Here is a 23,952-nt window from a genome sequence, read left to right on the forward strand (position 1 = left end):
GCCAGCCAACCAACACAGCTGCACACGATTGCAATAAATGCCATAAAGTATCAAAATCTCAGCCAGCACTCGGTCTGCTCTCTGTCTCCATCGGCACATCGTCTCCATCTCCGGCTTCAGCTGCAGCTTCAGCCTCGGCTTCGGCAGCGTTTTCGTTCATTCCATTCCATTTGATTGCATTTGGCGCCAAACAAAGTATAAAAGCTGGAGAACCTGGGCTGCGATCGGCACACTAGTACCGTGACAATAGAGGAGCCACGACACGCGGAGGCGGCTGCTGCAAAACCCAAAAGGACCATAGGATTCGCATGGATTTGTGACTTATTTCAGAGAGAGTGCATAGAGTTTGTTTGTGCGTGTGCGTGTGTGTGTGTCTGTGATTAGTGATTGGTGTTTGGGAAAAGGACATCCAAGGATACATCTCCTAGCTCCTGTTGAGACTTGGAATATACTCGCTCAATCAAAAGAAATCAGAGATGGCTCTGAAATGGGTAAGTCCCTGCCCATCTCCACATAACGTATCCCAAGTGCATTCATCCAGTCCGACCCCCTCCATTGTATTGGCGCAAAAAAACGCATAAATTAAAAGGCCATTTAAAATCAGAGATAGCTGATGATGAGGAAACCCCCGCCCGGCACGCAAAGTTGCCCAAGAAGAATCCATCTGCATCGTGGCTCTGTTTCTGTGGTCGTGTCAGCCCCCGCCTCGAGCGGCAGATCATCAGCGATTGGCCGGACCCGAAATTGATGCAGTGGCGACCCAATTGGCAGCCCATTTGGAATTACCACAATTATACTTCGAGTACTTTGGGTTTGGGTGGCTTCCAATTCTGGTTGCGCAACTCTTTGGGACAACTGCTCTGGTCACGAACTGCCTGAGAATGCTGTTGCCACGGGGGCAGGCGTTGAGTGCAGCATGCAACATGGATGATTCAGTGCGGCAAATGTCAGAATTTCCATTATTCGGAGGGGGGGACAGGTGCGAGGGGGACAGTGAGCTCATCAACGATGCAGCAGTCGATAAAGCTGTTACGTTTATGGCCAGTACGTGGAGAAGTAACTCGTAAACGGTTTAAACTTCAACTTGACACCCGGCCAGGCTACGTTTACTTAACCTTCCCATCAGTAGCATCAGTCCCAGCAGCTCCCATCGGAGACCCGCATCCCCCAGAGTCTCCTTAGCTGCCTCTGTGATTGTTCACACGCCGAGGCATGCAACTCTATGTAGCTGCTGCAAGTCGCAAGTAGCAGACATCTTCTGTCGTACAAGAAGTCCATAAATATCAGAGTTCGTCGCAGCGCTCGATGACGACGATGATGGCGCACAGCCTTAATGGGTTATCCGCTGGCAACAATGGAAAACGTGAGTGGAGAGCGGTCCCTCAATGAGTGAATATTTCATTAATAAAATGGCAGTTACCACTCGGTCTTACGCCTGTCTACTCTTGACCCCAATGCAATGGGGGGACTCCATCAGGAATTCAGCCTCTCCCTGGGATCGTGAGTGCTTTGTGCATCGCGATGGCAATTGGGATTCTGATGAACTTTACATATGCCAGACATCAATTTGTAATCCAATCCGGTCCTCTGTCTCATGCTTTTCCTTTCTCTGGACTAGGCTCTTCTGATCACGATGCTGACGCTGGCGCGGAGTGCAAAGTTGGACAACAAATACCTGCCGCCGCCGGCGAGTGCGGCTAGTGCGGGCGGCAGTCCGGGAGCAGGTCTCCAGGGACCAGGAGGTGGCTTCGGCGGTGGCGGAAGGCCAGGAGGTGGCAATAACGGATTGGGTGGAATCAACAATGGCCTGGGCGGATTTTCAGGCGCTGGCGGTGCAAGTCGACCCATTGGACCGGCCCCTGCTCAACGTCCCAGTGCTCCAGCGGCTTCTCCTCCAGCTGGTCCGCCCATCCCAATATTGTCGTTCGTGAACGAAAACGATGGCGACGGCAACTACCGTTTCAGTTACGAGACGGGCAACGGCATCAAGGCCCAGGAGGAGGGCACCGTGAAGAACAAGGGCTCCGACAGTGAGATCCCTTCCGTTATGGGCTCCTACTCGTACACCAATCCCGAGGGCGAGCTGGTCGAGATCTCGTACACGGCCGATGAGAACGGATTCGTTCCCTCCGGAGCAGCATTACCAACACCGCCGCCCGTTCCGGAGGCCATTGCCAAAGCATTAGCCGCCCAGGGTATTTCTGTACTTCCGGGTGGTGGCTTCAGTGGAGGAGCCGGTGGCCAGGGTAAGTACCAGCTGATCATTGACGGCGTGTCCTTGCTTACAATAATCCTGTTCTTAGGAGGCGCCGGTGGCCCAGGAGGATATGGAGGCGCCGGTGGACAGGGTAAGTAGAAGATAAATATGGGGGTTTCTTTTCAAGTTATATACCCGATTTGTAAAAAAACAAATATATATATAAAATATATATAGGTTGAAAGGCGGTAAACGAAGTGCAAAGATTAACATTAGAAAGTAACTAGCGATCGCGGCATTTTGTGTTTGTTCTGTCTATTATGAGAATTATGGGACTTATTGAGAGGACCAGCGGTCCGCGCTGGTTGTCCTACTTAAAATCCAGCCTCCCCGCTGTAAGCGACGAAGCCACTCGTGATATCAATTCGACCCCGTCGCGAACAGTGATAGAGTTTGTATATACTGACTGATTATCGGGTATATAAGTTGAGCTGCGGGCCTTGCCACGGCTAACAACGTTCCCGCACGTTACATGCAATTTTCATGATCTTAGGAGGTGGCGGCGGATCAGGATATGGCGGTGGAGCAGGTCGAGGGGGTGCTCCAGGAGCCGGCGGCCAAGGAGGATTTGGAGGTGGGCCTGGTGCTCCAGGAGGCGGCGGTGGGCAAGGTAAGTAGAGGATTTATAAAATCATATCTATGCGATTTTAACATAAAACTTTCTCGATCTTAGGAGGCGGTGGTGGAGCAGGTTACGGCGGAGGAGCAGGTCGAGGTGGTGCTCCAGGTGCCGGAGGCCAAGGAGGATTTGGAGGTGGAGCAGGAGCTCCAGGAGGCGGCGGTGGGCAAGGTAAGTTGAGGATTTATAAAATCATATCTTTGCGATTATTCGATAAAACTTTCTTGATCTTAGGAGGCGGCGGAGGAGCAGGATATGGTGGTGGAGCAGGTCGAGGTGGTGCTCCAGGAGCCGGCGGCCAAGGAGGATTTGGAGGTGGGCCTGGTGCTCCAGGAGGCGGCGGTGGGCAAGGTAAGTAGAGGATTTATAAAATCATAACTATGCGATATTTACATACAACTTTCTCGATCTTAGGAGGCGGCGGTGGAGCAGGATATGGCGGAGGAGCAGGTCGAGGTGGTGCTCCAGGAGCCGGCGGCCAAGGAGGATTTGGAGGTGGGCCTGGTGCTCCAGGAGGCGGCGGTGGGCAAGGTAAGTTGAGGATTTATAAAATCATATCTTTGCGATTATTCGATAAAACTTTCTTGATCTTAGGAGGCGGCGGAGGAGCAGGATATGGTGGTGGAGCAGGTCGAGGTGGTGCTCCAGGAGCCGGCGGCCAAGGAGGATTTGGAGGTGGGCCTGGTGCTCCAGGAGGCGGCGGTGGGCAAGGTAAGTAGAGGATTTATAAAATCATATCTATGCGATATTTACATACAACTTTCTCGATCTTAGGAGGCGGCGGTGGAGCAGGATATGGCGGAGGAGCAGGTCGAGGTGGTGCTCCAGGAGCCGGCGGCCAAGGAGGATTTGGAGGTGGGCCTGGTGCTCCAGGAGGCGGCGGTGGGCAAGGTAAGTTGAGGATTTATAAAATCATATCTTTGCGATTATTCGATAAAACTTTCTTGATCTTAGGAGGTGGCGGAGGAGCAGGATATGGTGGTGGAGCAGGTCGAGGTGGTGCTCCAGGAGCCGGCGGCCAAGGAGGATTTGGAGGTGGGCCTGGTGCTCCAGGAGGCGGCGGTGGGCAAGGTAAGTAGAGGATTTATAAAATCATATCTATGCGATTTTTACATAAAACTTTCTCGATCTTAGGAGGCGGCGGTGGAGCAGGTTACGGCGGAGGAGCAGGTCGAGGGGGTGCTCCAGGTGCCGGCGGCCAAGGAGGATTTGGAGGTGGAGCAGGAGCTCCAGGAGGCGGCGGTGGGCAAGGTAAGTTGAGGATTTATAAAATCATATCTTTGCGATTATTCGATAAAACTTTCTTGATCTTAGGAGGCGGTGGAGGAGCAGGATATGGTGGTGGAGCAGGTCGAGGTGGTGCTCCAGGAGCCGGCGGCCAAGGAGGATTTGGAGGCGGGCCTGGTGCTCCAGGAGGCGGCGGTGGGCAAGGTAAGTTGAGGATTTATAAAATCATATCTTTGCGATTATTCGATAAAACTTTCTTGATCTTAGGAGGCGGCGGAGGAGCAGGATATGGTGGTGGAGCAGGTCGAGGGGGTGCTCCAGGTGCCGGCGGCCAAGGAGGATTTGGAGGTGGAGCAGGAGCTCCAGGAGGCGGCGGTGGGCAAGGTAAGTTGAGGATTTATAAAGGCATATCTTCGCAATTTTCACAAACCCCTTCTTTGATCTTAGGAGGCGGCGGGGGAGCCGGACGCGGTGGTGCTCCAGGAGCGGGCTCTCAGTACATCCCCCCACCGCCTGGACTCCCAGGAGGTGGACGGGGCAGCGGCGACTTCAATCCCCAGACTGGCTACAGCTATTGATCCCGGCGGGATCCCCTTCCAGCCAAAACCCCATCACTCCGATCGAAGAAACCTCAGTGCAACGCTAATGCAATTACAATCTGCCTTAAATACTCGTGCTACCGAGTGTGGCGCTTAAATTATTTCTTATTTTTGTAAGCTTTCCCGATCCGATCCCCTCTGACAAGGCAATAAATGAATTTTAGTGAACCCTTGAGTCCATGATTTGATGGATGTGCCATAGAGGGCACTTCGTGGGGAGTAACAACAGCAGTTTGACTTTTCTGGTGCATGTATTTCATGCCTTTGAACGCGACTACGTACATAGATGGACTAAGTGTAAGAATCGATGCAGCACAATTTGGTCAACGTGGGCAAATTAATCACTTCCTCGGTGACTTCTTGAAGCGTCTGCCATACTGATTGTAACCATACGGATCCACCAATTGGTTAGGTCTGCCTCTCAATTGTTGGGTTATCAGCCCCTGCTGTTGCTGCTGCTCGTTTTGCTGATCCTTCTGCTGTTGCTGTTGCTGCTGCTGCTGCTGTTGCTGTTGTTGCTGCTGCTGCTGGTTGGCATTCTGCTGGGCCTGCTGGGTTGTGAGATTGCTACCGAATTGCTGACCAAATTGTTGACCAAATTGCTGACCGAATTGCCCGGCATATTGGCCTTGCTGGCGTCCGGAGTTTAGCTGATTGAACGGCTGCTCCGGCTGATACTGTCCAGAGTTCGGCTGCTGCTGTTGCAAATTTCGTTGCTGTTGCTGTTGCTGCTGCTGTTGCAACGGGTTTAATGGCTGTTGTCCTGGTCCCTGTGGTCGAAAGGGTGCCGTAGCCAGCGGTGGTGGCAGCTGGCGGAATGGCGTCTGGTATGGATTAAGATTGGGATTGAGGACGCCCTGCTGGTACGGCTGTTGTCCAGCTCCCACAACGTACGGGGGCGGAGTGGCAGGAATGCCCGTGCCCTCGGCTCGGAATCCGTTCTCATCGGCAATGTAGCGTACCGTAATGGGCGTGCCCTCGGGCGAGGTGTACGAATAAGACCCCTGAATGACCTGCGAACAAGAACCGAGATGTGAGGTTCTCCTAGACTTTTCGAGCGCAAAAGAGGGGGTCATGGAGATCAATATCAACACTCACCTGAGCCTCGACGCCTTCGCCATATCCCAGATTCTTGACATAGCCCTGGGCCTGAGCCGTGGTTCCATCGGCTGAGGAGTATCCATAGGAGAAGCTGCCGTCCAGATTGAGCTCGTTCTGGTAGGCTGTGATGGGGACATAGTTCTGCTGCTGGTACTGGTTGTATCGATAGGGATTCTGGAGAGCGGCTCCCGTCAGAGGCGAGGCCAAGGGGTTGACCAGCGGATTCAGCGGATTCAGCGGACTGCGTTGCGCTGGAAAAAGTCCCTGGTTCTGGCCCAAAGTGGGTTGGCGCAATCCAAATGGTGACTGCTGCTGCAACTGGACTCCTTGCTGGCGCTGCGCGAAGGACCCTCCTGGGAGCTGCGCCCGGCAGGTGGTGAGACACAGGCCGGCCAGGAGGCAGGCCACCCAACGGAGCTGCCTCATGTGGGTGGGAGCGGGCATTTAACCTGTCGTCAGCTGGTGGATGCAGTGGCTCGTAAATCCCGCGAACGTCCCACAAATTACACGCTCGATTAACCTGACGTCTCACTTTCGTTGTGCCCTGAGTTGTGGTGGGAAAACGGAGTCCCCTATGAAGATGGAGATTCCGATCTGTGCCGAACCGAGTCGAGTTGAGATCTGAGATGCGACGCTGCCACTGGAAGTCACTAAATGAAAGCCGTGCCCCGACTGCAACTGCGCCACCGACTGCGGCCCGTATTTATACGAATCTCGATTGTCGATTCTCGACTCAGCGGTGGCTGGTGGGCCCTAAAGCGCGGCCTAATCATAAGAACAATCGACGCAGCGACGCCGCTTCCTGCCACCGTGCTCTTGGTATCTCTGCCCCAGCTCTGCTCCAACCAGGGGGGGATCTATCTCGATGGTTATCTTGCGCTTGGCCCAGTGGCGTGTAATTTATCTGCGGCTTGCGAGTCGTGTTAACAAGCTGATCGCAGATGCCGCAGATGCCGCAGATGCCGCAGATGGCAGCTTTATTGGTTTTTTATCGGCCATTGACAGAAGGACAAACGAATTTCGCTGCCTGATTGATATCTTCATGTTGGCCAGGCCGACCGTTGGCCTCTTCCGGCGTTTTCTCGATGCGCGCACTTATTTATGATGCATCCATCCATCCATCGGTTGCATCTTCAGCGTGGCTTCTGGTTCTGCTGCTGCTGCCGCCGCATCTACTGGCGACCCTCATATGCAAATGACGCGTTTTTGCTCTAGCTCGTGTCTCCGCTGCTGCTGCTGCAGCTGCTCTGGGGCACTCCTAAGGTGTTTATGTGAGTTATGTGCTGACAGACAGTACGGCACCTCCCTCCGTCGGTCCGCTCTTCTGGGCAGGGGTCAAGGTGGTTGTCGGACCTCAACCTGATCTCCAAGTGCCATGAATATCATTTATCAGTCGGTATCTATCCCCAGGAACCTCTAACCATCCCTGCCTGAGAGAGTTTACCCAGAGGTGGTCCATTGTTTCATATTTCATGCCACAATCATTCATCATGATGCGATTGCTCATGCCGCGGCGCGTCATGATCGCCATCAGTCATTTGTAAATGCCTAGCCCCCGCTCTCTCGGTCTCTGGCTCGGTCTCGGTCTCGTTTGTCATCTGTTCGAGCTGCCATTAAAATTCGAACATACATATCTTGTTCCATGTTCCATGTTCTGCTTTAATTGCATATGCAAATGTGGATGAGATGAGGTTTTCCACTCCGAGCCAAGGTCGAAAAAGGCGATCCCAAAAGTGATCTCAAAACAAAAGTCATTCTGGAAGTGTCTAAAATTAAAAGGCACTAAATCTAATTAACTTCCTGTGTGGAAAAATTTCGAGCGCCAGATATTTTATCAATTTGAAACAACCTAAAAGAGTACATGTAAAATTTTGCTGCCTGGCTGTAGGCTAGTTAACAACTAGTTAGCTCATAGCTTAGTATAGCTGCCTAAAAGTATTCTACATAAAAGTATAGATGGAAGAAATACCATCCACATTAGGCATACGCAACTTCTATATGCACTGCCTTCAGTGCTGCCAACTATTCAATAGCAAACGAGGGGGATCGTTGTGAGTCGCAGCTGCGGCCGTGACTCTACATTTATGTACACCCGACACTCAGTCACTATGGCTCCCCTCCGCCGGAAGGAGCACACTGCACGATGAGAGTGTGTGTGTGAGTGAGAGAGAAAGGAAGAATGAGTAAGCGCGTGTACGCCGTTGTGTAGCCACTTCATTTGTTCCCTCTGGCTATAATAATAGTCTGATCTCATCTATATTCGGCAAGCTGGTAGACATGGCTATTTTCTATAAATCTGCGTTTTTAGTTATCTCATATACTTCTGGTATTGTAGCCTCCCCTCTGGTGGAAGGGAGTCCAACTGACTAAGTATCGGGTGTAAGTGTAAAGTCGAGGGCCTAGCAAAGACGAGATTAAATGGGATGCATCCAAACTTTTCCCATCACGATGGTCTGGATATTGAAAGGAATCGAGGTGTGGAGTGACTTGCTAGATGTTCCAAATGGGGTGATCAATATTAATTATAAACATGCTGCCCCACATTTCACAACATTGGCGAGATGGATCTGCCATTTGAATAATTCACGAAACTGGAAGAGCCCCAGAGCCCCAGAGAGACACATAAAAGTTGCTCCCCCCGCCTGAAATTTATGCAAAATGTGGCTCGATGAGCAAACTACATTCAAGACGGGACGGACACGACACTCCTCCCACGACTCTTCATTCGAGTGTAACTCCAATTTGGACAGCGACTGCGAGGATTATTAATGGTCCACAGGCACCGAAAATTGTGGTGTTTTAGCGGTATGATGGGGTTGAAGAGAAGAGAACGCGCTTGACATTTGTGTAATTGCATTAGGCCAGGTTAGTCAGAAATTATGGCTGCCAGCGCAGCTAATTGATTCTCTTTGACGCTGAAGCTGAGGCTGAGGCTGGGGCCCGGGGCTGTGCGTAATGCGACTGCAGATCTCGTTGGCTGGTTGGCTTCTGGTTCCGGCTCGAGTAGCTGCGACTGCGACTCTCTAAAGGTTAATGTGTCGCCGCTCTAAATTACGACCTCGTTGGCATCGTTGCATCTTTGCATTAATGGGTTTCTATTTGTGCAACAGTGTAATGCCAGAAAGTTATTGGATTTCCATGCTGAATGGGCGAGACTGCAGCTGAGAATCAATTTATTAACACGTTGGGCCCGAGAGCCAAGAGCCGCAAACTGAATATCCAACTGAAACTGAAACTGAATCTGAATCTGGAACTGGGCGGGCCAAGGCAAATGCCAAAAATCCAACTTCTGGCGTTGCGAAATTGCTGGAAATTATTATTGAATTCTTTTTGTCTTGCCGTTTTGGCATAAATGTTAGTCGCTTCTCAGTGGCGGTGCCACAGTGCCACAGTGCCACACTGCCACAGTGCCAGGTGCCCACCCACTGTAACAGCTGTAATGGAGAGCCAACAGCTCCATCTCTGAGTCCGACTTTTGGTTCGGAATTTGCATGGAAGTCAGTTGGTGGAAGAACGGAACGATTTGCAGTCACTCAGCCGTTACCATTTCTGCACCTTTCGCTTGCGGGGGCATGCCACAGCGCAGTCGCAGCCAAATTTGACAAATTTTATTAGCTGCCTGCAAGTGCTGCTGCTGCTGCTGCACCTCTCGACTCCGATCCAAGCAGCCCCCACACGATCGTATCTGCATTGTAAACATGACAGTTTACTGGTGGGGGGGCCACACTTCTCTTCTGATCGGATCTGAATCATTTGAATTGCAAATCTGCAGCCAGTCTACGGTTCAACAAACTCTCTTTCTCCTGCTGCTACTTTCTACTGACCTCAAAAAGCCATCATTATCAGCAGCGATTGCATAACCAAAGAAATGGTCGGCTGCTGATGGCTGGCTGGCTGGCTGCTATAAAATGCGCAGAATCTTTTGTCCGCGCCCAGTATTAGCATAAATCATGTTCGCATTGGTAAGCAGAACCAGCAGCTCATGAATAGACATTTTCCTCTACCAAATAAGCAAATAAACATCTCTTCTAGTGGCTGATTTTCGCCTGCTGCTGCTGCTGCTGGCCAGCGGAGAGTGTCTCGATTGGAATCGTTAAATCTATAGCTGAACAGCAGAGCGATGGGTCCTACTTCTTTGCGTATGAGGCGGCCAACGGCAACTACCGGGAGGAGGTGGGCATCGTCAAGGAGGATGATCTGGAGGTCTCTGGTGTGTATCGTTACCTCGACGACAGCGGCCAGAAAGTGGAGGTCAGCTATATGGCCGACAAGAACGGCTTTGTGCCGCGGGGCTTCCATATAGAAGCTCGAAAAACGAAGAGAGAAGCTACATATAAATAAACCTTTATAGAGCCATGTGTTGGAGCATAACCATTAGCTTTGACGGGGCACACATTCCTCCAAATGCTAGCCACACAATTACAGAAGCAGCGCAAGATCGACAAGGAGTGCCTGTCATCCATTCGGGTCCGCTCCAGCAGCTGTGGAGCTGGAAATGTTGCCCATCGAGATCGAGGGGATATTTAATTTGCACAGCGCCGATCGGGAGATTTTCGAAATTAGTTAAGCTGTCAGATTTATAAATTGTGGCAATTGCCGGGGCCAGCAGCAGAGTCTCCTACTGCAGGCCATGGTTGCCCTTTCGTCGAACCAAATGTCGGTGTCGTCGTTGGGCAAATGAATCTGTATTTATCACCCTATCAAATTAATGACGAAACCAACACGATCGTTTATAATGGGCCCCGGAACTCCTGATGATTCTACAATTCTGCTTATTGAATTAATAGCGCAATGCAAATGGAAGTGCTTTATGCGCCGCATCAAAATTCTAATTCAAACCATTTGTTAGCTGGAAGATGATCGTCGCAGGGAGAGTTATGATGATCATGATCTGTGGTTGCTCGATAAGATTGCCCTCGGCTAGGGGACTACACCCTAGACACATGCCTTGCACACACTGTGGGAAAAACCATATCTAGAAACGAATTGCACAAGCAGGCCTTAGGAATTTGGCAATCTTTAAATATAGATCTTGAAATACGATTAAAATTAATTAAAAATATATTTTTAATTCAAGACCAGGCCAGACCTTTCATCTGGAATCTGCGATTTCGCAAGTACGAGTATATTCCCGTTCATTTCGTCTCAGTGCACAGATCATAATATAAATTGCAACAATGCTGACATTTTACATGGCAAATGAAAACATTTCTAGGCTTGGTACTGTGTGCTCCCGCCGCGGATCGAGGCGAGGTGCGATTGATTAATCGCGACACCTCGCGAGTGGGTGAAGCCGTGTAAGTTATGCAGTCAGCTGCAGAGGCCGCTAATGGAGCCCCTGATCGGTGTCATCAATCGCCGGCGTCATCACCCAGATCTGACTCAGACTCAGAGAGCAGAGCAGAGCAGAGCAGATCTGATTGACACATTTCTGGTGAATACTGACCCAGTGCCGACCCTGACATTTGAAGCCACAGACAATTGGAAGTTTTCGGACGTAGCGGCGTCCACATAAAACGGGATGCGATGCAAACATGTTTGGCATGTTTAAGTGAAAAGAGCCCCGGCTGGATGATAACCGAAATATGTGTTGTAGTATTCGATTGTGTATCTATGTCGGGATTTGGGTAGTCGGGAGTATATAAGCGAACTGGCTGATCCATTTCGTGCTCACACGCGCTCAAACTCTCGCTTTCTGCTCCACTCTTGTGTCTGCTCCGTCATAATGTACAAATTCGTAAGTGGATTACCCGAATCGAGGATGGGATGAAGAGGTGATCATTTCTTTCATCCCCCCATAGCTCCCTCTGCTCGTCCTAGCTGTGGTGGTGGCCTGCGGCCATGCCCTGCCCGTGGAGCGCGAAGTGATTGAGATCCTCAGCGCGGAGACCAACAAGTTCGCCGATGGGTCCTACAATTCCCAGTACTCGACGGCGGACGGAACCAGCCGCCAGGAGGAGGCCAGCGTCGTGGACAAGGACACCGAAGATGAGGCGCTGGAGGTGAAGGGCTCCTACAAGTACATCAATGAAGATGGCCAGGAGGTGGAGGTCCACTACACAGCGGGCAAGAATGGTTTCGTGCCCTACGGCTCCATCATCAATCCGGAGATCACAGCTGTGGCCGAGGCGGCCAAGGATCTGCCCAAAGAGCCCGAACTGAAACCAAAGGCATTGCAGGAGGCGTAGTTTTGAATCGTATGTATCTACGAGTATAAATAAAACTCCAAATAAATTACCAAAAAGAAGAAATTATGAAATTGATCGAAGAAATACACTCACGAGACTCTGTTTGTGTCTTCATAATCTCCTCCTGCTTTGCATATCATCGTGGTGTTTGCTTAGGCTTCAGTTTTGGCTGATGAGAAATTCCCCGCATCGCCCCGCCCCGCCTCGAGGGACCTTGAAAACAGACCCAGTCGCAACCACACTGATTCCGTATGATTAAGCACACGTTTGTCCACTTTTGGGGGGTACAGTGCGGCTTGCTCTGGACAGCCCCGGGGCACAGATGAAGCAGCTGTTTTGGGTACCGTACCTCATTACATAGCATACTCGTAGAGTCCATTAGACAAAAGACAAGAGGAAATTAAGCCCCAAAAGAATCGTATCTGCCATTTAATGAGGCATAAATCATCTGGGGGAGAATTTGCATATTTGATGGATCTATGGGAAGTCTCTCGCCGCCTCTCTCTAATCATCCACGCCATACGCATGGATCACATCGGTCTCGAGCAGCAGCAGATATGCCAGGAAGAACAGATAGTAGGCCACGAGGAGCATGCCGCAGGCGCGTCGCATCTGGAAGTTGGTGGTCAGAGCGGACATCAGAGTGAAGACCAGGCCCACCTCCACGAAGATGCAGGCAGTCTCCCCATAGCTGCCCTCTTCCGCCTGCCATAAAAGTTACTGTAAATAATCATTTTGCATTGAGATGGGCTCAAGATCGTACTGTAAATGTATTTCCCACGGAGCGTACGGTCGTCTCCAGGGCCAGGGGCAGAGCCAGATTGACAAAGGTTCCTACGAGTAAAGATTTTGGGAACTTTTCAATAAAAATAAACAGATATAGACCCACCAAACACTGGCGAGGAGAAGGTGGCCGCATATGCCATGCGAGGAAATCCCTGACGTGCTAGCGTTATGCTGGCCACAAGATCGCCAGCGTTGATTGCCCAGCAGATCGCGGTGGCCATGACAAAGGACTGGCTCAAGTGCCAGATGGTGCCGATGGTGAAGAACATCGCCATCACCTCCGAGGTGAGGAAAAATATCAGAAAGATGACGGCAATTAAGCCCAGGATGGCCGTGAACTATGGTTCAAGAAGATTACGGATTACACGAGGATCTCATTCAGATATCTTACCCTGAAGAATTTTGGAGTGGTGTCAGTGCGAGTGCGCCAGAAGATGATGCAGCCCAAGGGTAGCATTATGTAGAAGGTCATTATGTAGGCGGCCGTGCCCAAAAGGGAGACATCTTTCACTGCAAGAGGAGGGATGGGATCGTTTGAGCCGGATCGATCGGATGGCAGGAGAAGCCTCACTCACGCAATATAAAGAAGATGTAGGTGGGGGCGATGATGAACTGCAGGCAGCAGAGCAGCTTGGACCAGCCGTGATTGGGCCTCTCCACGTCCACTACTGGGACCAGCAGACGGAGCAGCATTTCCATGGGCTCCTTGACGAGCAGGTAGAATCGGACTCCAAAGGACCCGCGCCGGAATTTGTCCTTGTCGAACCTGAAGAGCGATTCCCAGAACTGCTGGAAGAGATGCCTGTTTGCACTTCCACGGGAAGCACTGCGATCGATCCTCTCGCGGTGGACACCCAGCTCCGTTTGCCTCTTGAGCTCCTCCAGTTGCTCCGCCTGCTGTTCGCTGTCCTCAATTTTCTGCAGATCTGGAGGATATACAAAATATGTAATGAGAATCAGAAATCTTATGGGAGCTCAAGGATGCCTACGATGAACGCGAGCCGTCAGCAGTCTCTGATCTATGACGGCCACAAAAACATGGACCAAGTAGATGAGGGCCCCGGGAATGGCTCCCAGTTTTGTGATGCCCGACTCCCGCTTGTGGATGAAGTCCATGAAGGCTGTGTTTAGGAAGAGAAAGCCAAAGTCCCTCAGAAAGTAGCACGGCTCCACGTAAAAGGGGCGCGTGAGTATCACCATGCCAGCCACGAATGTGTGCTGGAACAGGGACTGCGTCATGGACACGAGGAAGCCCCACTTCGAGAAGACCAGCATCCCGGCCACAGCCGTAAACAGATCTGACGACCCATTGGCTATTGTCAGCAGCGTCACCCCAGCCACGTTCTCGTTCATTCTAAAGGTGTCCGCCAGTACCTTGAGGGTGGGACAGAAGCTGGCGGAGAATCATTAGCTGCTGCTCAAAATCGCTTCTTTGAAGGGCGCTTACTATGCCCCCACGGATATCTGCATCATCCAGAAGATGTAGCTGGCAAAGACGGTCATGGCCAGCATACTCCAAAAGGCGTTGAACTTGTTCCGCGAGTCCACGTGACAGTAGTGCCACGTGAGGTAGTTGATCAGGTACATATTATCCCTGCAGTCCGCAGTGTCCCTTACGAATCTGCAGCGCTGCGGCTCTGGCAGATGGTTGACCTTGTTGCATGCTTCGTGATGGTGCAAACTGCGTGTCCAAACACCAATGACCATCTTTGATTTGATGATAGATATTTGGGGAGAAAATGTACAGGCAATCGGCAGCGCCTACTATCTGATATCATACTGAATAAAATATCATCTAACAGGGTGTTCTCCCTCAAAGATCGACCTACATGATACAGTAATGGAATCTTGCACCCTCTCTACTCATAGGAAGCACAAATCCATTGCCACATGCTCTAACTTTCCCACATATCAGATTCCATTGTTCGTGTTGCGTATTCCCTGTTATCCGAAAGATCGCTTGCCTCTTTTTGATTACTGCTTAAATTAGCACTAAGCATAGCCACATTTAAGCATAGCATTTATATGCGGAATATAAAATCTTCTTTCGAGTACATTCCAATCCTCAATTGGCATGCAGCTGTTGCTTCTTCTTAATAGTTTCGAGTTCGGTTTCGTTGAGATTGGGAATCATTTTATTGCTAGACAGTTAAATTAAAGCGCTCACATTTCACGATTAAATGTAACAATACTTAAAGTCAGTATAATCTAGGAGGACTAATCCTAATGACCTCTATGAGGTCTTAGGCAGTCTTGGTCTCAGCCTTCTTGGGCTCCGCCTCTGGCTTGGACTTGGGCTGGGCGTCGAGAACGACCTGCACGGGCACAACTTGGGAATCAGCGGGCAATTGATCCTTCTTTTCAGCTACAGCCTCTTTCTCCACCACAGACTTCTTCTCCGACACAGCCTCCTTCTCTACCACTACGGGCACAATCTTAGATTCAGCTGGCACTTGATCCTTCTCCACCACAGCCTTCTTCTCAACAGCAGACTCCTTCTCCAGAACAGACTCCTTCTCAACAACAGCCTCCTGGGAGCGGGCCTTGCGATGCTTCAGCCTGAGCTCCTCCTCTTCGGAGATGTTTGGAAGATCGGCGGCAGCCTGGGCCACGGCTGTGATCTCCTTGGGAATGATGGTGCCAATGGGCACGAAGCCGTTCCTGCCCGCCGTGTAGTGAACCTCCACAGTGTTGCCCTCGGCATCAATGTAGCGATACGAGCCAGAGACCTCCAAGGCCTCATCCTCGGTGCCGGCATTCTGGAGTTGTCCCTGCTCCTGGCGGTACGACTGGTCGCCGCCCTCGTATTCGAAGTGGAAGGAGCCGTCCGGGTTCTTCTCCGTCTCGAACCTCAGCAGTGGCACTATTTCGCGCTTCTCGGTGGTGCTGCTCACCACCTGGCCACCAATGCTGGCGCCCCACGCTCCGGCGGCCAAGGCCAACAAACAGATGGTGATCTTCAGCATTTTTGGAGTGAGAGTTCTGGGTGTTTGTGGTGCGTGTGTTCCTGGCGGGGACTGGCTTTCGACTTGGCCTACTACATCGCCAGGTGAGGCTTTTATATCGGAGTTAAATGTGCGCAGCAGCCCCGAATTAGCATCTTCCACTCCATTACGCCATCCAGTCACCATCGCCAAAATCCAAAAAAAAAACAAAACGAATCATGTTGGAAAAAACACCAAAGAAATTCTATGGAAGCGGCCAGAATGTGATTTAATAAAACACTCACAGCCACAGCGATGGGATTTGCATATTTATGATTCAACAACAAGACAAGAGAAAGAGCTCGAGGAGAGCTAAAGGTCACAACGGAACAGATGAGAGCCCTGTAATGAGTGCGATTTCTGCGATCGAATAATCCACTTAACATCGAATGATGTGTGTGAGTGAGTGCGCCAATATTCCGGGCCGAAATTGCTGCTTGGGCAGGTTCATTTCTCATCGTCTTCAGAAGCAGCGCCTGAACACGTCACAAACAAGTTTGCTCGGAGCTTAAAAACCACCTAAGTGTTGCTGGAAGGCAATCCATCAGCTGGAATGCCCGAATATCTCACTAGTTGAACAACTCAGTCGCGTCTCACAGTATCTGAGTACCTGAGTATCTTTGTATCTCTGATTGATTGCGAATGTTTAGGAAACTGCACTCGATTAGCATAGAGGGTAGAATCGGATAGCATTGTGATCCGACAAGACAAAGGGGCATAAATTAAGATGCACTTTAGGTGCACTTAAAATGCGCTCAGATTGGATCGGCATGAAGCGCCCGCATGCGATGCAGATGCATCAGTCGTCAGTCATCACACGGGAAACTGGCGAGTGTGATGAAAAACATAAACGATGAGTAATCCCATCTACCATTTGGCATAGACACATTGGCAGGGGATTGTCAATGATGTATGTCAAATGTACAAAAATCCACTAAACCAAAGACACTCACCTCTCGGCCAGACCCTGCCTCAGACTCCGACTGTGGCTTCGACTTGGAATCCGGCATCCACTGCAGTTTCAACGTAGCGAAGGCCACAGCAAAACGCGGGCAACCGCGAAATTGGCCAAGTAACATGGAAAACGTACGAAAAGGAAAATCCACACCGACGCCAACAGCAGCCGGTATGTGGGGTGGTGTGGTGCGGAGGTGAGTGGCGGGCAAGGGGCGTAGAGTGTAATCTCGGGCGATGTTCATCAAGTTTCGTGATCATCTTTGTTGCAGTGGCTCAGCTCCGGAGCTGTAGCTGAAGCTGGAGCTGTTTCAGTTTGCAGTTTGCAGCAGTTATTGCTGTAATTTTTATGAATTGCAACTGACATTTCCTACACGCTGCAAAAGTTTAAAGTTTAAGCCGAAAATTGCATTTTTCCAAGCCACTAGACTACCAGCCGGCCGGCAAAACGGGAATCGAATGGAAAGAGGCTCGAAAAGGGGGCTCAGAAAAGGGGAATCAGAAAAGGGGCCTCAGAAAAGGGGCCAAGTGGTAACTGGTGCAAGGGAGTGGCGGCCTGACCTGGTCAGCGAAATTGAGATAGCATATTGGGCAAAGGGCAGACACATCAGACATATCCAGATCCTAGAGCCGCAAACAAAGCCACATAATGCTCTTTAACGATGCATTCAAATGGACAAGTTGGCCACGCCCCACCACGCCCCACCGACCTACTCAAATGTCAATAGAAATGCCGCAAAATGTTTTACCGATCTGCATTGCAATCGCAGTGCTCAAGTGCCCGAGTGCCCAAGTGGCCAAATGGGCAATTCATCAAAACGAATCCAATTGCAACATCGGTAATCTTTTAATTAATATTTGAGCTGGAGAATTATTGCGGCGAACGGAGCATCCAGCAGCCGACGGAGGGGCCTTAATCAAATGAAGTTCGCATTGCTAATTCACATAAATTAATGCCCGGGTAGATGTGGAGAACCAATCTCGGCATACACCGCGTATGCGCAACGAGTTTCAAATGCAAATGGGCGTTGCGCATACGCCGAGTGGTACATTGAAGGCAGCAGCAGTACCAGCAGCAACAGCAGCACCTCTTCCGATTCTGCCGCTGTCAGGCAAACAAACACAGTTTGTTGCTCCCCCAACCTGCTCGCTCCTCTTTCTACTGCATGTCGCTGCGGATGCCGTCGCGGCATCTGGCTCTGCCACTGCCTCCGCTTGGCCTGCAGCGACTGCGGGCCCAGAGAGTGCACTTTTTTGGTATAAAAACGTTTGTGGCAACTGCATTCAAGTCAAAACACTTTTGACGAGCCTCCCCAGCGCAGTAATCGAAATCAAGTCGCGAATTCGAAGTGAGTTTTCCATCGTTCCATTCCATTCTTGGTGTTGTGCGAAGATCCTCCGGATCCTCTGATTACGAAAAAGTACTCTCAAAGTGAAACAGATCCTAGCCAGATCCCCAGAGCATCCTTGGACACTCGTATCCGAGAGAGAAGGGGAATGTGCGCCTTTTATGGATAATTTTCCCACGACCTTCATCGGCATCATCATCTTTGAAGAACTTTCAAAATCCGCTAAAGTCAATCGATGCATCATATACTAATTGCATAGCAACGAGTTTGACATTCAAAGCGGGCACAGACCGCCGCCGGCAACTCCATCGATGCTGAACCATCAGTTATGACTCTATTTAACCGACGCCCGTTTCATTCTCCCTCTCGGCCCAAAAGGTCATGCAGACACTCACCCACGCCTCCTGCCTTGCCCTGGCCCTGGTCCTCTGCTGCCTGGGCGCCGTCCACGCCCAGCCCCAGCGCGGTCTGCCTCCGCCGCGATCCAACTCGTTCGATGCCAACGCTGTGATACTGAAGCAGAACTTTGACCTCAATCCGGATGGATCGTATCAGTACAAGTGAGTGGAATCGTTCACAGATCTCCGGTGGTAGCTAAAACTCTACTGATACTCGACAGCTACGAGACGAGCAATGGAATCCGAGCTGACGAGGCGGGTTACCTGAAGAATCCGGGCACCCAAGTGGAGGCTCAGGTGAGTCTACTTTTGGGTGGAGGCTCCATTCCTCCGCAGCATACTTTGAGGAGCAATTTAAACTCTTTGTGTGGCTACAGGTGATGCAGGGCTCGTACTCCTACACCGGACCCGATGGCGTGGTCTACACCATCACATACATTGCTGATGAGAACGGATACCGTGCCGAGGGCGCCCACATACCCACACCACCTCCCGTCCGCGCAGCCGCCGCTCCCGGCAGATTCTTCAAATAATCAAGCAACCTTCAATCTTCTTTCTTCAAGTTCTGAATCAGAGATGAAAGATAATATATTGGACAGATAAGGAGATCGAGAGAGTGAGAGAGAGAGAGCAGCTGCTCATCAGAGGTACATGCATCCATTTCCACCGCCCCCGTCATTCCATTCCAGCTGAGACACCATCCTCCCTTCGTGCTTCATTCGTGCATTTCTACAGTCTTCCAATCCAATCCCCAACTCTAATCTATTCTACTTAGTGCTCTACGAACTGTGTGAGATACGTAATGTTTTGTAAGATATGTAAAATCGATTGTTAATCGCAAGCTAAGCAATAAAACGAATATTGCGCCAATAATCGCATCCAGTGATCCGATCCTCTCTAGGAGAAGGAGCGTAGCATGGTAATATATGACATGGCGGTGCGGACAATCTGCAGGGGATAATCAATCAGGACAATCAATAAACGGAAATCTGTGGAAGAGAAAAGCGCCTAGCTCACCGATGAGAACGCCTCCATGTTGGCCTCAAAGAAGTAGCCTGTGATGCGGAATCCGTGAGATGCCCGCATCATGCTGATCAGTAGAGAACGACAGATGGAGGAGGATTCCAAACCGGAGCCCAGGCTCTCGTGCCAGGGACTATCGTAGATGGCCCACTCGAAGAGTGCGCTCTCCGTCTTCACGTTCTCGCCGCAATAGCAGTAAATGTACGCCTGGATGATGATGGTGGCAATGAAGGAGGCATAGTAGACGCCCTCCGTCTGGCTGAAGGTGATCGAGAAGAGGTAGCCGAGCATGCAGAGCTGCAGCGAGGAAATGAAAAACTGGGCGCAGATGATCGGCTCGTAGCAGTGGTTCAGCTCCGTGCACATGTCAAGGCTCTTCTGGTACAGCGCAAAGATCTTGTTGAGCTTCGCCTGCGACTCCTCGGGGGTTTCGCTCTTGAAGCGCAGCACCTTGTACTGGGCGATCTTGAAGAAGGCGCACAGGTTGCTCGTGAAGGAGCAGAAGATGGTGTCCAGGCTGACGGCTGGCAGGACCACACCCGTGGAGGCAAATGCACACCACAAGAAGGTCAGCGCGTAGTTGCGTTTGTTGTGGATGTCCCAGGGAAAGCTGCAGGAAAGGCAATGAATGAATGTCCTCACATGTTCCAAGGGATACATACAGACAGGGAAAGGGTAGCTCTGGCTCGACATGTCCCGACAGCCAGTAGCTCAGACCCATTCGCACAAAGGGGAGGACACTGTTCAGGGCCCAGGCCAGGAAGAAGCAAGTCCGGAATATGCCGCACACCCGCTGATCCTGCTTGTTGGCCGTGATTATGATCTGGGCGTACTCATCGCCCTGTTCCCCCTCTAATCAGACAGATTGGTATCAGTGGGGGCCAACACAACCACATCCTGTCCTCCACTCACCATGGGTCATCAGGTGGCGAAACGTGTCAATCATCCGCCAAAAGTCTTTTCGCAGATAGATGATCATGCTGAACTTGAAGAGGCCCAATATGGTGATGAGCAGGGCCACCATAGCGTCCGCCAGCAGCATTACGTTCTTTAAGTTATGAATCACGGCTGCCAGGATGAACGGAAAGATGGTCGCAATGGAGTACACGTTGATGCACCTGTGCCGATATTTCCACATCTCACCAGAGCCGCTGAACAGATCAAAGCCAAGCATGGCGATGGTGGCCTTCTGCACCAGAAGAAAGTTTTCCGTTGTCGACATGTTGCAACTCCAAACTGTTCTCTCTCCAGGGTCCTCCGATGGGGTCCTTTTATGGATGTGCACGCACCGCCCAGTGCATTGGACATAGCTGATTATACGATATCTGAGTACTTTGACACCTCTTTGAGCATAGTAAATGAGAAGCAGGTTGGTGATTTGCTTTGCTAAATGTTCTTTATTGGCGCACTAACATCTGGAGGTGTCATCCTGATGTGGCGATGGGAGAGGCGTGGTCGGTTGTCAATCCATTTGTATGACAGTGCCGGCCTATCGACCCCAGCCACCCCAGCCGCCTCCGCGGCCACCCCAGCCGCCACCACGGCCACCCCAGCCGCCACCCCATCCGCGCCCTCCCCAGCCGCCTCCACGGCCACCCCAGCCGCCACCCCATCCGCGCCCTCCCCAGCCGCCTCCCCGAGCCTCTCGGTCGCCTTCGTTGGCATGGGCAGATCCCTGATCGGCCACGTCCAGCAGGCCAATCACTTGCTCGTTATTTTGGTTGTCATCCTGCTGGTTGTCCAGGGCGTAGGCGCAAGCAAGGCACAGGACGCCAATGAGGGCGAGCAGTGTTAGACGCATCTTCTTCGAGTTATTGGATATTGTCTCGATTCAATTGAGGAGTTTGAAGTCTGGAGTGCAACTGATGATCGGCCTTCTCGGCCAGGCGCCTTTTATCTGCTGTTTCGAACGATGGGATGAGCTGTCGTTCCTGTTCTCTTACCCAATACGCATCAATACGTTCTCAACTCTGGTAGAGGTACTCGCACTCGCACTCGCACTCGCACTCATATAATGCCTAACCCAAACCAAGGTGCATTCGTATATTTGTGAGAGAATATTTGGTATAGACATCACACAGATCAGGGGCTTTTTTTTGGACCGGGTTCTGTTTGTGTGTACCTATATTTCACCACAAGATTATTACACCCGTCGTTATTGTCGTTGACTGAATCATTTCCAATGCTAATGTCTCATTTTTGGATCTTTTGTGCGGCTCCTAAGTGGTCAGGTTGATGCATTGATCACTTGATCGGTGCTCAAATACGCTCTAATTTTTTGTGTAAGACCCGTTTGGATTAATGGCTTTTCCCAGGGATCTATCATCTGACACATGGCAAATGTTAAGGTAATCGCCCTCCCCTCCATTTTATCAATACTGGTTCCTTTGCAAACTGAATTCCCAATTCACAAGGACTCTTATGGAAATGATCTTCTAATTGTTAAATGAATGCCACGATCGAATCGTTTTGTAAGGAAGCGATCCTGGCTGGGGTGGGGTACACATCTCAGTCTACTCCAGGCTTGCGGTTCCGCTGCTGCGTCGTTATTGTTGGGTTTCGTTTTCCTCTCTTTCGATTAGGGTCACTCCAGTGGGAAAGAAAACGAGAGTTAAATGGTGGGCGGAAAAAATGTGGGTGGAGCGCACGCTCCCTCACAGTTTGATCTAGAGTTAAGAAAAGAAAACAGTTATGAACGTATAAGCCATTGAACCTATGCATTTGGAACAGGTTCTCTTGAAAGTGTTTTTTGTTGTATATTGTCCAAAATACAAACAATAATTTAACAACTTTCAGCAACTCGTGCGAGATACGATAATACGCAAACAGGCCCCTCGGTTCGCCGTCACAGAGCTTAGAGTTGATCTTTAGCAGATCTGTTCTGCGTAGAACTCAATTGAACAGCCCTCGTACATGGGTGTACCCCTAATAGCCCTAATATTTCTCTGGGTTCGATACACACCTACAGCTCTGCAACATAATATTGTGAAGTTTGTTTTTAGTTAAATATTTTTGGAATAGGAGCACAACTCTTCCAAATTTGTAACAATATTGTTAACAATATTTGCATTTCTTTTGCTGAATCATATTTAAGTGTTCAAATGGCTATGTATTTCTATGTTTGGCCGGTGGGGTAGGGTGGGACATTCCAATCAGGCCCGTTGCCGTTGCTTTTATCAACGGCTTGGGTTTATTTCTTTTGCAATACATCGTTTCATTTTATATCAGCAACTGTCGAAGACTATCTTCGAATTTTCAATGCGGGCATCGCGATCCCGACGACATCCAACGCATTGCAAACTTTTTGTACATTCAGCGCGAAACTATGGAAGGAGACCACTCCCTAATGGTCCTAATATGTGTATAACGGTAGTGGAAAATCCTGGTGATTGCTGCCCAAAGCATCGACGGCAGAATTTATAAGACAATTTACGTCAAGTCCTAGTATTCATCATTTCATATATTGTATTTCACTACAGCTGTGGAACATATGACCACGGAGAATATATGTAGGTGTCTCAGAAGTGTCCTAGGGCAAGTTCGGGACACAATTGCGGGCGGTCTAGACTGGGTTATGGCTATCAAGGAAATGACAAGGCCGTGCAATGTGCGATGAACCCCTAGCTGCTAATTGTTATACTTTCATTAGCTCCTACTTGAATGTGAATCTTTCGTCAGGGTTACTATCTTTTGGAATCTCAGTGGCATATCTCTAAATATACCCCCTAAAAGTGGCACGTATACTCTTAAAAGAACATTTAGCTGTGAGTTGATATTATCTGGAGGAATTCCATCCATGGTTAGCGAAACTTATGTCAATTTTCCATGTACATTGTCAGTACAAGATATTATTTATACTCTGTTTAAATTTCATTTAAAAATATAATTTTATTTATGGGTATATACAAAATTGCAATTTGTGGAGTCGATGCGTGATTTAACGTCCGTAGTGACCTCCGCGCCCTCCACCGTAGTGACCTCCGCGTCCTCCACCGTAGTGACCGCCACCACCGTAGTGACCTCCACCATAGCCGCGGGCCTCGCGATCACCGTTGACGGCATGGGCGGCTCCCTGATCAGCCACGTCCAAGAGATTCACCCGTTCGTCGCCGTCCACGAAATCTTGGCCATGGACGAAGGCCAGGCAGAGGAAGCCGATGAGTGCGAGAAGAATCAGACGCATCCTGAGTCGTTGTTGTTTTGAGGATTGTTCTTGGAGAATCACTGGATGATTGAGTGCGTTGTGCTGCGAGCAACTGTTGATCGTTGAGCCCAGGCACCGGCCTTTTATTTGGCCAGCAGTCCCTGGAGCACACACATCTGTTATTCCAGTTCTTGTTGACTATTTTCGCATTTGTGGTAGATGGAAGTTAATGTTTTCATTAAAATCCTGACGGCACAAACAAATGACGACTTTCGATGGCCGTTCGAACTTATTTAATTCGCAGTAGAAAACTTCGCGAAGCT

At 50.3% G+C, this 23,952-nt stretch overlaps 10 protein-coding genes across 28 annotated transcripts; 4 read left to right on the forward strand and 6 right to left on the reverse strand.

The window, feature by feature from the left end:
* Positions 1–145: 145 nt before the first annotated feature.
* Positions 146–4,877, forward strand: LOC6593054 (glycine-rich cell wall structural protein). Of its 19 annotated transcripts, none has more exons than XM_026986031.1 (14): positions 146–491; positions 1,619–2,246; positions 2,304–2,348; positions 2,751–2,867; positions 2,931–3,047; positions 3,111–3,227; positions 3,291–3,407; positions 3,471–3,587; positions 3,651–3,767; positions 3,831–3,947; positions 4,011–4,127; positions 4,191–4,307; positions 4,374–4,487; positions 4,551–4,757. In XM_026986031.1, the coding sequence occupies exons 1-14, from the start codon at positions 477–479 to the stop codon at positions 4,679–4,681; spliced, it is 1,986 nt and encodes a 661-aa protein (XP_026841832.1). In that variant the 5' UTR covers positions 146–476; the 3' UTR covers positions 4,682–4,757. The 19 variants fall into 19 exon arrangements, with proteins under 19 accessions (XP_026841832.1, XP_026841833.1, XP_026841834.1 ...); XM_026986032.1 differs by having other exon boundaries at positions 3,474–3,587; positions 4,371–4,487; XM_026986033.1 differs by having other exon boundaries at positions 3,114–3,227; positions 4,371–4,487.
* Positions 4,878–4,934: 57 nt separating this feature from the next.
* Positions 4,935–6,451, reverse strand: LOC6593053 (histone-lysine N-methyltransferase 2D). The gene is made up of 2 exons (XM_002018429.2): positions 5,801–6,451; positions 4,935–5,715 (listed from the first exon to the last, which is right to left on the reverse strand). The coding sequence occupies exons 1-2, from the start codon at positions 6,245–6,247 to the stop codon at positions 5,044–5,046; spliced, it is 1,119 nt and encodes a 372-aa protein (XP_002018465.1). The 5' UTR covers positions 6,248–6,451; the 3' UTR covers positions 4,935–5,043.
* Positions 6,452–9,753: 3,302 nt separating this feature from the next.
* Positions 9,754–10,727, forward strand: LOC6593052 (larval cuticle protein LCP-17). The gene is made up of 3 exons (XM_002018428.2): positions 9,754–9,765; positions 9,836–10,084; positions 10,653–10,727. Exons 1-3 carry the CDS (start codon positions 9,754–9,756, stop codon positions 10,725–10,727), a joined length of 336 nt encoding a protein of 111 aa, XP_002018464.2.
* Positions 10,728–11,153: 426 nt separating this feature from the next.
* Positions 11,154–12,034, forward strand: LOC6593011 (larval cuticle protein 65Ag1). The gene is made up of 2 exons (XM_002018427.2): positions 11,154–11,540; positions 11,605–12,034. The coding sequence occupies exons 1-2, from the start codon at positions 11,529–11,531 to the stop codon at positions 11,989–11,991; spliced, it is 399 nt and encodes a 132-aa protein (XP_002018463.1). The 5' UTR covers positions 11,154–11,528; the 3' UTR covers positions 11,992–12,034.
* Positions 12,035–12,435: 401 nt separating this feature from the next.
* Positions 12,436–14,486, reverse strand: LOC6593010 (mitochondrial sodium/calcium exchanger protein). The gene is made up of 7 exons (XM_002018426.2): positions 14,225–14,486; positions 13,767–14,170; positions 13,353–13,703; positions 13,169–13,287; positions 12,881–13,115; positions 12,755–12,825; positions 12,436–12,696 (listed from the first exon to the last, which is right to left on the reverse strand). The coding sequence occupies exons 1-7, from the start codon at positions 14,482–14,484 to the stop codon at positions 12,496–12,498; spliced, it is 1,641 nt and encodes a 546-aa protein (XP_002018462.1). The 5' UTR covers positions 14,485–14,486; the 3' UTR covers positions 12,436–12,495.
* Positions 14,487–15,020: 534 nt separating this feature from the next.
* LOC6593009 lies at positions 15,021–15,743 on the reverse strand. The gene is made up of 2 exons (XM_026986389.1): positions 15,264–15,743; positions 15,021–15,185 (listed from the first exon to the last, which is right to left on the reverse strand). The coding sequence occupies exons 1-2, from the start codon at positions 15,741–15,743 to the stop codon at positions 15,021–15,023; spliced, it is 645 nt and encodes a 214-aa protein (XP_026842190.1).
* Positions 15,744–18,024: 2,281 nt separating this feature from the next.
* Positions 18,025–19,335, forward strand: LOC6593008 (cuticle protein CP14.6). The gene is made up of 4 exons (XM_002018424.2): positions 18,025–18,064; positions 18,443–18,624; positions 18,684–18,759; positions 18,840–19,335. Exons 2-4 carry the CDS (start codon positions 18,446–18,448, stop codon positions 18,993–18,995), a joined length of 411 nt encoding a protein of 136 aa, XP_002018460.1. The 5' UTR covers positions 18,025–18,064; positions 18,443–18,445; the 3' UTR covers positions 18,996–19,335.
* A 24-nt stretch (positions 19,336–19,359) lies between these two features.
* LOC6593007 (odorant receptor 47a) lies at positions 19,360–20,707 on the reverse strand. Its single transcript, XM_002018423.1, has 4 exons — positions 20,398–20,707; positions 20,148–20,337; positions 19,480–20,095; positions 19,360–19,410 (listed from the first exon to the last, which is right to left on the reverse strand). Exons 1-4 carry the CDS (start codon positions 20,705–20,707, stop codon positions 19,360–19,362), a joined length of 1,167 nt encoding a protein of 388 aa, XP_002018459.1.
* A 155-nt stretch (positions 20,708–20,862) lies between these two features.
* Positions 20,863–21,336, reverse strand: LOC6593006 (glycine-rich RNA-binding protein). The gene has a single exon (XM_002018422.2). It carries the CDS (start codon positions 21,284–21,286, stop codon positions 20,975–20,977), a length of 312 nt encoding a protein of 103 aa, XP_002018458.1. The 5' UTR covers positions 21,287–21,336; the 3' UTR covers positions 20,863–20,974.
* A 2,017-nt stretch (positions 21,337–23,353) lies between these two features.
* LOC6593005 (uncharacterized protein F12A10.7) lies at positions 23,354–23,920 on the reverse strand. The gene has a single exon (XM_002018421.2). The coding sequence runs from the start codon at positions 23,666–23,668 to the stop codon at positions 23,423–23,425; it is 246 nt and encodes an 81-aa protein (XP_002018457.1). The 5' UTR covers positions 23,669–23,920; the 3' UTR covers positions 23,354–23,422.
* Between the last annotated feature and the right edge of the window lie 32 nt (positions 23,921–23,952).

Source organism: Drosophila persimilis, unplaced genomic scaffold, assembly GCF_003286085.1.
Source record: "Drosophila persimilis strain 14011-0111.01,24,50 unplaced genomic scaffold, DperRS2 tig00000002-arrow-pilon, whole genome shotgun sequence".
Taxonomy (NCBI): Eukaryota; Metazoa; Arthropoda; class Insecta; order Diptera; family Drosophilidae; genus Drosophila; species Drosophila persimilis.

Coding starts and splice junctions, on each gene's coding strand:
- LOC6593054 (XM_026986029.1), top strand. Junction 3,048..3,110: donor AGGAGGCGGCGGTGGGCAAG/GTAAGTTGAGGA, acceptor TCTTGATCTTAG/GAGGCGGCGGAGGAGCAGGA. Junction 3,408..3,470: donor AGGAGGCGGCGGTGGGCAAG/GTAAGTTGAGGA, acceptor TCTTGATCTTAG/GAGGCGGCGGAGGAGCAGGA.
- LOC6593053 (XM_002018429.2), bottom strand. CDS start 6,247: ATGCCCGCTCCCACCCACATGAGGCAGCTCCGTTGGGTGGCCTGCCTC. Junction 5,716..5,800: donor GCGAAGGCGTCGAGGCTCAG/GTGAGTGTTGAT, acceptor TCTTGTTCGCAG/GTCATTCAGGGGTCTTATTC.
- LOC6593052 (XM_002018428.2), top strand. Junction 10,085..10,652: donor TGGCCGACAAGAACGGCTTT/GTGCCGCGGGGC, acceptor ACCATTTGTTAG/CTGGAAGATGATCGTCGCAG.
- LOC6593010 (XM_002018426.2), bottom strand. CDS start 14,484: ATGGTCATTGGTGTTTGGACACGCAGTTTGCACCATCACGAAGCATGC. Junction 14,171..14,224: donor CAGATATCCGTGGGGGCATA/GTAAGCGCCCTT, acceptor ATTCTCCGCCAG/CTTCTGTCCCACCCTCAAGG. Junction 13,704..13,766: donor GCTGACGGCTCGCGTTCATC/GTAGGCATCCTT, acceptor TATATCCTCCAG/ATCTGCAGAAAATTGAGGAC.
- LOC6593009 (XM_026986389.1), bottom strand. CDS start 15,743: ATGCTGAAGATCACCATCTGTTTGTTGGCCTTGGCCGCCGGAGCGTGG. Junction 15,186..15,263: donor TTCTGGAGAAGGAGTCTGCT/GTTGAGAAGAAG, acceptor GTAGAGAAGGAG/GCTGTGTCGGAGAAGAAGTC.
- LOC6593008 (XM_002018424.2), top strand. CDS start 18,446: ATGCAGACACTCACCCACGCCTCCTGCCTTGCCCTGGCCCTGGTCCTC. Junction 18,625..18,683: donor GATGGATCGTATCAGTACAA/GTGAGTGGAATC, acceptor GATACTCGACAG/CTACGAGACGAGCAATGGAA. Junction 18,760..18,839: donor GCACCCAAGTGGAGGCTCAG/GTGAGTCTACTT, acceptor GTGTGGCTACAG/GTGATGCAGGGCTCGTACTC.
- LOC6593007 (XM_002018423.1), bottom strand. CDS start 20,707: ATGTCGACAACGGAAAACTTTCTTCTGGTGCAGAAGGCCACCATCGCC. Junction 20,338..20,397: donor TCGCCACCTGATGACCCATG/GTGAGTGGAGGA, acceptor CTGTCTGATTAG/AGGGGGAACAGGGCGATGAG. Junction 19,411..19,479: donor ACATGGAGGCGTTCTCATCG/GTGAGCTAGGCG, acceptor TATCCCCTGCAG/ATTGTCCGCACCGCCATGTC.
- LOC6593006 (XM_002018422.2), bottom strand. CDS start 21,286: ATGCGTCTAACACTGCTCGCCCTCATTGGCGTCCTGTGCCTTGCTTGC.
- LOC6593005 (XM_002018421.2), bottom strand. CDS start 23,668: ATGCGTCTGATTCTTCTCGCACTCATCGGCTTCCTCTGCCTGGCCTTC.